The following is an 11,032-nucleotide window of genomic DNA, read 5'->3' as shown; positions in this document are numbered from 1 at the left end:
AGGAAATTCAACTTACAGGCTCTTTACATTTTATTTTTATATTTCTTTGTACTCTATCACCCCAGTTTACATGCTAAGGGAATTTACTGAGCTAAGTGAAGCTAAATATATCCAAACCTGCAATATTTGGAATAAATGCAAATGGACCATTCCATGGAAAAGTTGCTCAACTTTTACAAGTAAAGGCAACTCTCAAGCCCATGCAAAAAGAGTACAGTCTCAGGTCTTACAACAGACAAGTCCGGTATTTAAACACCGAAAAACTTAACTCAGCAACATAGATGAAGTGTTAAAGAGTTGTCTTATGGGGGTTTTTTTAAACTGTTTTTAATGTTCAAAGTAATGTTTTGTCTGCCACAAAAGATACCCATCATTAACAGTTCCAAACTTCTTAACTACCTGAACCCAAAAACCCTGTCACACCACAGAGCAAACCAGGGATATGAGTAACACCGAAAGGCAGGGAAGGAAAAAAACAAAGACAACATGAGGACAGTCTGTTGATATGCTGTAACCAGTAACAAAGGCTGAAGCGAAGGATGGATTGGTGAGGAACCTTGTCTGAGGAGAGGAAGCAGCTCCCATTCCACACTGGGCTAGAAACAAGGGAAAGATGATGCAACTGGGAAACCCTGCAGCCTCCTACTCGGTTGAGCGAAAAGGCATGCTTGGCCTCTTTCTCCTCTATCACCTCCCAGGACTTAATCTTTTCTTACCATTGCACAAAACACAGAAGAGTGTTACGCAGTCTCTGAAGAGTGCAGTGCCAACAGGGGATCAGAGTTACACCGATGTAAGTATCAGCATAAATAAGATTACAGGAGGGGAAAAGAACAGCTTCTTTCCTGCATGGACAAGCAACGAGGGCTAAAAATCCTAAAAAACTTTTTTATTTCCACTTTACATGAAGTGAAGTAATTCCAGATCTCTTAAAACAAAGGCTGAGCTTTTGGAAGATAATGATGTTGAACCACACCCTCAAAAGACATTCTGAAAACTCAAAGCTGCATGTTCTAAAATAAATAAATCACTAGATGCACCTGCCTCATGTTCTTCAACACAAGCTAAAAGAATGACGTGACCTTCCAAGCCTTTTCCCCACGAACTACAAAAAGGTGATAACACTGCATGAAAAATATATTACTCAGGATTAAAAAAAAAGATTCACAGTGGTATCCCGAGGCATCCTTGAAATTACCTAAACCAAGCTTTTAGTCATTCACCCAACTATAATATGGCAAATAGAGCTTATTAATAGAGCTTAAGAAGTACTCTGAAGTTAGAAGTTCACCCAAGACACGTATCAACATGTAAAAACCCCAGCCAGATTCACCCATCCATCCAGGACCGCTCTCCATACCTGCTCCGCTGTTCCAACCTCAGTCTCTCAGGTGCAGAGTCATCCTTTACACCCATCATTAGACTACCTGAAGAACTTCCAGGGCTACAGATAACTCTTTGAACAACAGAATCCCATTTAAATCTTTAAAGGACCTTTGAATTGAGTCAAAAGTTACTTTTACTTCTGGATTTCCAAATCAAAACACAAAAGGTAGCCCATGTCTTAAATCCTAGAGATTTAAGTGTGAGATGTCAGTCAGGACGTTAAATACAATACACAGCAGAACCCTAAAGAAGGTAAAATTAGAGAGTTCCGTTTCCCATGGGGAACAGTAAATCCACAAGTCTTACTCAAGCACGAACTACAGCAAAGTACACAGCTAGTAACAGAATTTAGGTCCAGTCTTATCCATTCAGCAAGTAAACGGAGACCCATGAACCCCACCACATTACAGAACACCATCTCAGCTGGCAGATTTCCCATTCACGGATAGGAGTGCAAAAAAAAGGAGAGTTTTGATTATGACATTCTATTGGCAAAAGTATATATTGCTAATTTTTGTGACAGGCTCACATAAGACATTTGAGAATCCACAAGATCAAACCCCCAGATCCACAACTGAAACCCTGCCACTGATCAAGACAGAATTCCTTTCAGACATATACAGTCGAATTCCCTTTTCTCCCAATTTACTTTGAAACAATTTTGATTTACACAGTGAGAAAACTTTCACATCAAGCATTCTGAGTGAAGCACACAATAAAACAAACAAGCAATCCCACTTTCAGATCTCTCTCCCTTTTCAGTGGCTTGTTTCAGGATCATGCTTGAAAATTCAGAAATAGTACTAAAACAGCTTAATAAAACTCGTCACTATTTACTGAGACAACCATGGATCCAGTACCACTAAAATAACAGGAATTTATGATCCTGTTTATTGAGTGAGCCCCCTCCACATGAAAGAAAGTTTTAGCTTTTGCACCAAGGATTCAGGCAGCCAAAATTCCTTTTAAAGTAATTCAAAATAAACACCATTTCTCACTACAGGAAATTGTCAATGTTGAGGAGACAATGTCCTGAAGATCGCTGATTATGCCTGATACTGGTAGTGTAAGGATCTTTCTTTAACGAATCTTGGAGCGCTTCACAGAAGTTGTGAAACAAAATACTAGTTCTAAACATTTACATTTCTGATAATATAACCATAAAACAGATGAACTACAGGAAAAGATATGTTGACTGTGCTTATTCATTTGTACCCATTAGAAGACACAGGATATTTCAAATGCAACCAACATTATATTCCTGGTAAGATTTTCACTACCATCCTCAAAAAACATATCCTGAGTAGACATGAACATAACCACACGTGCAAAGTTCAAGGCTAGTTACCGTGGAATAGTGAAAGAGAAGATTAAGCAACTAATCTTCTCTTCTTCAAAATGTTCCTGCTCCAGCCACAGTAGGAACAGGCCATAGAGCCTTGTCATGCCCATCAGAAGAAAAGGGGAGACGATTTTCAGTAGAGCTTATAAAAAACCCAAGGTAAAGTCTGAAACAGATAAAGGTCATAGGCAAGAAAACAAGTTAACCAACTACATCCATCAATTTACAGAGAACCTAAAGGGAAACAACACATCAGAATCAAGCTGATTTGGAATCAGAAGCAAGGTTCTGGCGCTCAAATACAAGCTGGGCGGAGAATGGACTGAGAGCAGCCCTGAGAAGGACCTGGGGGTGTTGGCTGATGAGAAGCTGAACCAGCAATGTGCTCTTACAGCCCAGAAACCACCTGTGTCCTGGGGGCACCACCAGCAGCGTGAGCAGCAGGGCCAGGGAGGGGATTGTCCCCCTCTGCTCTGCTCTGGTGAGACCCCCCTGCAGTGCTGCATCCAGCTCTGGGGTCCTCAGCACAGGAGGGACATGGAACTGCTGGAGCGGGGCCAGAGGGGGCCATGAAGGTAGTCAGAGACTGGAGCAGTTCCCATGCAAGGACAGGCTGAGAGAGCTGGGGTTGTTCAGCCTGGAGAAGAGAAGGCTCCGGGGAGACCTTAGAGCAGCTTCCAGTGCTGAAAGGGGGCTACAGGAGAGATGGGGGGGCTCTGGATCAGGGGGTGTAGGGATAAGACAAGGGGTAACAGTTTCAAGCTGAAAGAGGGGAGATTTAGATGAGATATTAAGAAGAAATGTTCTCCTGTGCAGGTGGTGAGGCAGAGGCCCAGGCTGCCCAGAAGACCTGTGGATGCCCCATCCCTGGAGGGGTTCAAGGCCAGGCTGGATGAGGCTTTGGGCAACCTGGGCTGGTGGGAGGTGTCCCTGCCCATGGCAGGAGGTGGAACTGGATGGGCTTTAAGGTCCCTTCCAACCCAAACCATTCTGTGATTCTATGAAACTGAGCATTGACTTTATCAAGCATTGTAATCACAGTACTCTCCAATTTTGAACACACAAACTAGGAGAGTAATCTCCTCAAGCAACCTACAGATATGCATTCAGCTCTCTACATAACTATCTGGAGTTATAAAATGCAGAAACAGTATTTCCATGCACTGCTGTGAAAAAGTCAAGTTGAATTAAAAAAACTGACTCCACTCAACAGCAAAATAATAATTTTTCTTTCAGCCTGGAGAATGTGAAAACATTTTTCCTGGCAAGAATTGCCACCCATTTCCCCATTTAAATTTGGAGGATCCACAGGCAGGCTTACAAAAAAACCACACTTGGAAAGTTATGAACAGCCAGATTACCTGATGCAGAACGCAATTTATCCCTTCGCAGTATTTGTAGCTTGAGATCCATATGCGCAGGGGATTATTATAAGAATTTTCTAATATATGTCAACAGATACCAGACAACCTTACAGACTTAAGCTGCTAAATTGCTAAAAGCAGCTTACAGGAAGACCTCTATCATATTCCTTTAAAGCAGGAAAACTTAAAAAGCAGAATTAAGGGTAAGGGTGAAGTACATTAATTGAGTACTGGGATACAGTGCTCACCTAGGAAGTGCAAAAACCAAAATTACTGATGGACAGCTAAGATTTTCTCTCCAAAGATTCAAGCTCTCTGATAACATTGTTAACTATAAGGTACCGACATATCAAAACACAACCAAATGTGTACTCTTAATTCAAAGATCAAATTCTTCCATGAGTAAAACCAAGATCTACCTCTCCTAAATAAATACCAGAAAGGAGAAACCAAAGTCACAGGCCAGTGGGTGATTTTTAGTTACACTCTTAAAAAGAACAGAGAAGGACTTGCAGATGAAGAATTCTCAGAATACTAAAATAAACACTACCTGATGTACAAGCAGCTACAGCAAGTTAGCCTGGATGAGTATATATGTGAAGTTCACCTGGTTCTAAATACATCCTATATTTTTAAAACAGTTTGGTTTGATTATAGCTCTTTCCAGCCAAGCCCATACACAGTCTGTTTGTAACATTGCAAGTTAGACTACAACACACCAAACATTAATAAGCCCATGATGAGACATTTGTACATAGTAACAGAAGAGCAGGAAAAAATAATCACCAGCTCATCTTTCAGGGCTACATCCACAAATCACTACTGGAAACAAACAAAAGCCTTTTTGGGTAGTCACCAAAACATTCTTCCTACAAATAAACTAAGGAAAATAAAAACAATAGCTTTAGACTTCATAAATTCTTTTTCTTAAAGGGATTGATGGGACATCATAACAACCCTAAAGTTCACCCTGAAATACAAGAAAACTTTAATTTAAAATTTAATCTAGCTAAAAGGTCTACTCATAATCAATATAATCTAAATTAAAAGCACGGCATGAACAGCAAAGTGCTAACAAGAGGCAAGCAGACATCTGCTAGGTAGGGGTGGGATGTTTCAATAAACAAATTCACCCAAACATATTTAAATGAGAAACAAAGAAGTCACAGCAAATGCCAGAGACTTGGTCCTCAGTATACTCTACTATACTGTTGAATTGTGGCTACTCCTCTTTTTGCCCGATCATAGAACATACTTTCATATTCTGAAGGTTTGGGACAGAAGTTGTCCATTTCTATGACTTCCAAAGAAAGAAATGTTAGGGAAGTTGAGGTTTACTGATATAGCCAGTGAAGAATTCTGAACATTAACTCCTATCTCCACCTGAATTAAACTAGTGTACATAAAGACAAATCTATCCAGTAGTCTACTAACAGTAAGAACCAAGTAAAATTTAGCAACTGACACGCAACATAGACAAGAGTACAAACAGAGCTGTCTGAAAAAGCAACAGAAAGAGTCACGCTCATCTTTGCTGCCAGAATGGGATAAAAGAAGTGGAGGGTACGTCTGCTCTGACATACATTTGCAAAATCCTTTTGGGTCTCCATCATTTCTGGACACACGGGCTCACTGCTGAGACTGATGGCTTTTATTTAAAAGTCAGCACCACCTCCTCCTAGAGTAAGAGGTCTAAGCTACGTCACTTCAAGGCTGAACAGTTATGAATACTCTGAGTGGAGCTGCACTTAAAATGCTACGGAAGTTTCAGCTGCTGCAAAGCTTGGCAAGCTCTTCACTTAATGTACTTTCTGCAACTGTGTTCTTCATATTATGTACAATTCAAAACCTCATTTTAAAAGCCATGACATCCTGTATTACTTAAAACTTGTCTGGAGGAAATCCAAACAACACCATTATTAAAAAAGCAATGAAATCCTCAGGTTCATCATTATAAACCAATATCACGGCAGCCTTCAGACCAACTGTTCAGCTATTTCTTAGATGCAAGACATCAAACAGTATTTCTGAGATTGTCCACAGAAGATCATCCTATAGACACATATCTGAATTCAACTGAATACAAGCACCAACAGACACACACTATTTTTAACTGAAGTGTGCAGCAGTGATGAAATATTTACTACAGACAGTAAATATCAGCTGAAGACGGCCTGCTGGGGACTCACTTTAAATTAAGATATGATGGGCAACCTAGTAAAGCTGAAGCCAAACCAAAATTATAGGCAGCTTTTTTTTCCATATTGAACTCCACATTACAGGAAAGCACTCTTATTTACACACAGACACACACAGCCTCTGACAGAAAGTTCTCATCCACTTCTATATATTCCTGTTGCTGAATACAGAAATTCTGAACAGGACCATCAGAAACAGAAAAAACTTCTTTTATTTTACTTACCTTGAAGAGAAATGAAAATAAAATAAAATAAAATAAATTTAAGACCAAAAGATTAGAAGCGCAAGATGAAGATGGATCTCAATAAGAGTGCTGCTGTATTACAGAAGTATAATGTTTGTACATCAGCCAGCTCATAAAATTCTTAGCACATATATTAAAATTGTCATCCTGATAAAAGTTTTGGTGAATTCTCAACTTTGCTTTTATCTGTGCTAGGTACCAGAGTCTCTGTAAATTAAACTCTAGGCTTCTCCACCCAAAACAAGCATGTTGTTGTAATTTACAGGAACTTGTACATGAGTTCTACCAGCAAATTGAACCCTGGCCTGCAACACCTTAACACCAAGAACACTTAAGTCACTTGGACCTCATCTACCTTAAATTCAAAATAAGACTTTTAAATGCAGTAGCATCCTGTATGTTTCCCAGATTAACTTACACATTTTAAGCACACTAACCTTGAATTTTGTAGAAAACACTCTTGAAGACACAAAGTGCATGGAAAATTACAGAGAGGAGTCATTCATCTGACCATAATTAAATCATAATCAAATGTGTTTACATTAAAAAAAAATAACAGCTCTCTAAGTTCTCAAAGCACAAAGTTAATTTTCAATTTTCTGTGAAAAATTCTAGGAAGAATAGATTTAATTTTCAGTTCTTGCACAGCAACTTGATTTCATCAAGTTCATCTTCCAAGGTCAGAGTACAGTTTGGCTAGAGTAATCTGTAACAGAAGGTAACTCCCAGAAAACAAAAAGCATTGCCAAGAATCCAGTTATTTTATCAAGACAATGTTGATGTATTTCATTTCCAGCTGTCCATACAAGAAAAACCTGTCAGTTTTACTCCGTGTAAATGCAACAGACAAAGCACATCTATATAAGATTAGAATGCTCTTCTCTCTGTGAACAAGACATCCACAACTAAAGCCTTCTTACCCGTTTCGGGTTTAAGTGAGCTAGAACTGATGCCTTTCAAATTACTACTGACCATCACACTACAAGTATACTAGAAAAGCTTACTTCTCCGACACTTCAGAGAACGCACAGAATGCAGAATAAATCGCATTTACTTTTATAATAAGACGTGCAAATACACAAGTACTAATTTGCTGTTTTGTAAGTATATGCGCACCACTATGAGCCTTATCCTTATACCCAGAAACTCGGTGAATGTAAGTAATGCCACTAGAAATTGAGTGTCTTCAAGGCAAATACAGAGTAGTTTTGATATAGGAGCAATCAATCTGCCATTCCTTCTTTTACACAAGGAGTTTGCATCAGTCATCAGAATGGTCTAACTGGCCAATTCAGCTAAACCTATAAAAGAGGAAAAGGGCACATACAAACAATTCAATCTAATACTCCTTAAGATAAAGTACTCCAAAATCAAGATGTGCTACAAGCTACATGCCAAATCCGAGAGAGAAATACTACACTGGTTACATAGTGATTTAGTAATTCATGTGATTATAGTAGTACTTGGATAACTAGTTAAATTGATTTCCCATCTCTTTCTACTAAATTGAAAACAACTACTATGATAAGAAAAACTTTAAAAAAAATGTACACTATGAAATCCCTTCTTTCCTGAAAAAAATACAACAGAGTTGTCAGTAAATTTAAAGTTATCCTGCTTGTACCCCTCCTTGAAATCCACAGCTAAACAATGGGTCATTTGAGACAGCAGTTCAAAAGAATGCTCAGCTTGAAATAATTAACAAAAAAGTTTGAACAGTTTCAAATATTAGTCACCACAAAGTTTTCCCAGTGAACACTTAAGAGAATTGGAAAAAAAAAAAAAAAAAACCCCAAACATTGTTTCACCTCATGAAAAATTTACACCTAGGAAGTAACTGACCCTTTACTATAACAACAACAAACAACTTGTCACATACAGGAGTTATTTCTGATTGAAGCAAGAATAATAAAATATTTTTGGCTTTTGAAAGCACCATCAGTTGTCGCCTTCCACAATCATTTCAACTTAAACACCATTGAGGAGAAAAGTGAGTTTCACACCATGACAACAGTATTTTTCCAACAGCAATCTATAAAAAAATCCATACACTGCTGTATATTTATATAAAATTGCAGTAGAATTTCTCTCAACTGAACTTGCTTTCCTACAGATTTCACACAGAAACCACACAATTATGCCATTCTTGAAAATGGAAATTGGTTTTTTTAACTGTATTAATCTTTTTGAAATGTTTAGAAAGAAATGTTTACATGTAAGTAGCTTGCTAGATTTAGGAAGGAAAACTGAGGACTGAAAAGGGAAAACAGGAACAATACAGCTTAGAGTTTGGGTGATTCTACTCAGCCACAAATTCAAGTACAACAGTTTACAGACCATACCATTGGTTAATGGCATCCATTAATGCAGCAGACCTGAAATAGCAGCTAAAGAGAAGCCACAATTATTACAACAACAAAAAAAAAAAAAAGAATGATTTTTGCCTGCAGCACCTGATTTAACACAGGGAGCAGCAAAGGTCAGAAACTTCTCCTTTCTGATTTCCATCATACCATTGTAACACAACTAGATTAACCTTTATTACTTTTTAGTTTCTATCCCTGAGTAACTGCCAGTACCGATCCCCATGCCAAGAATCACCCAGTGATTACATTATAATGAGAGCAGCAGAAACAGAAGGGTTTAAAACTACCGCTTTAAAGGGTATAAACAGTAACTATAATATTTAAGGATATATAAACATTTATAGAAATAATAGGTAATCTTGGAATAATATATGCAAGTATAACATCATCATTACATCCTTGGGACAAAAACCAACCATGCAGGGAAGTGCAAGGTTAGCAATAGCTAATCGACACCTGAAAGTTGCTTTGCCTACGACCAAGTGCTCTTCAAAGTGCTCAAAGTCCAGTTGTATTCTTTTTAACTAAAATGGATAAAACCCAAGAAGTTCTGCAGACACCCATTGCCTTTCCTAACTACCCACTCCTGCCCTGTAGCAGTAGCTCCAGAAGCCAACAATTAGTAACTCCCAGCAAGACAAAAAAAAAAAAAAAAACAAACACACCAACAACAAATCAAACTCTCCAAAAGGAACTAAATGAGTTAAGTAACACCCTTGGACTTCTACACTGCCATGACAACTCCGCATGTGTTCACAAGGTAGCAGTCTTAAACTTTTCAAGTTTTTAAATCAAAGTCCATAACAGTATCAGAATGGCCTGTATGTAACTCTTAAGCACGTGAATGAATCAGGCAGGTAAAAACAACACTAAAAGAAAATACTAGTGACAGAAGAATGTCCATCAAGTTCTATCAAACAAAAGGATGTAGATACAACTTCACATTCAGGCTAGGCCAAAAGAAATACCAGAAACTGGGAAAGCATACTGGAGGGAAAGGGCTGACATTTCCCGCTTTTATATCTTTCTCAAATTGAGCAAACACCAACAGATACTTCAGGAAAGCAGTAAGCTAAATTCACCTTTCCCTAACATAACCTGATGCTTCATGAAATATATAAAAAGCCAACAAAACACCATAAAGATAAAAAAATTATCAAAAGATACCTTCCTTTCAAAACGTCCATACCTGTGGAAGTGCAGTATTGAGCTGTCTCTGCAAGGAATCTCTCTCATGACCAACTTCATGTAGCTTGCCCTGGGTCAACGCTAGCGTCTCCTGAGTTTCTCTTAGTGTTTCCAGAAGGCGATCCCTTTCTTCCAACATGGATACCATTAACTGCTCAAAATGGGAATCAGCATCTGACTGTAACGGGGAACCTGAACCATGGCCTCCATTTCCCCCAGAGGGAATCTCTGCCTCACTGATGGTTGGCATCACCTCACACATCATCTTGAAACAAAGTAAGACAAAACAAAGACCATAAAATTAAGTCAAACAAATCTAAACAGGATAAGCAAAGGAACTTTGGATACTACCCATAACACCAACTTAGCTTGCCCAATGATAGCATCAGCAAAGGTTGCCAACACCCCAGTGTTTGCCACTATTTCATTACAACTGTGGGAGAAAAGGTTCACAATCAATTTAATCATCACATTATAATGAGAATCTTGTGACTTCTTGCAAAACCAGATTTTTACAGCTACGTTTCAAACTGTGATCTCATTTTAAAGGATTTATATTTTTGTTAAGTGTAAACTGCTGCTGAGATCTTTAAAAAAACAAAGATAAGGCATGCAGCATGCCACCAAAAATTATGCACTTAAAGCAGCAACTGATTACACTGCATATTTTGAGAATCATTATCTGCTTCTTCCAAGACTTGAAACATACAAAGATAGTATCTAGAACAGTACTTGGAGCTTACACCGGCTGTAGAAAGTCTATGGTAAAAGTGATGCACGTAAATTAGTCGTAAATCAAAATGGTCCAATTCAGGAGATATATATGTAAAGAAAAATAAAAAGCAAAAAATTAATTATGAAGTGCTAGCAGCTGTCACTGTGGATAACAGAAGTAAAAGTAAGCAAAAATAATTCAAGGTAGAGTATGAATATAATTAACAGT

At 38.3% G+C, this 11,032-nt stretch overlaps 1 protein-coding gene across 1 annotated transcript in view; it reads right to left on the bottom strand.

The window, feature by feature from the left end:
• PPFIA1 (protein tyrosine phosphatase, receptor type, f polypeptide (PTPRF), interacting protein (liprin), alpha 1) overlaps positions 1–10,354 on the bottom strand; it is a 51,180-nt gene extending 40,826 nt beyond the window's left edge. Inside the window, exon 1 of the mRNA XM_010084940.1 lies at positions 10,091–10,354. Within this exon, the coding sequence (XP_010083242.1) occupies positions 10,091–10,354 (264 nt within the window). The remainder of the gene's footprint in view (positions 1–10,090) is intronic.
• Positions 10,355–11,032: the final 678 nt, after the last annotated feature.

This window comes from Pterocles gutturalis, unplaced genomic scaffold (assembly GCF_000699245.1).
Source record: "Pterocles gutturalis isolate BGI_N339 unplaced genomic scaffold, ASM69924v1 scaffold19030, whole genome shotgun sequence".
Classification (NCBI taxonomy): domain Eukaryota; kingdom Metazoa; phylum Chordata; class Aves; order Pterocliformes; family Pteroclidae; genus Pterocles; species Pterocles gutturalis.
The sequence above is the reverse complement of the archived record's forward strand: the minus strand, read 5'-3'. Positions and strand labels throughout refer to the sequence as shown.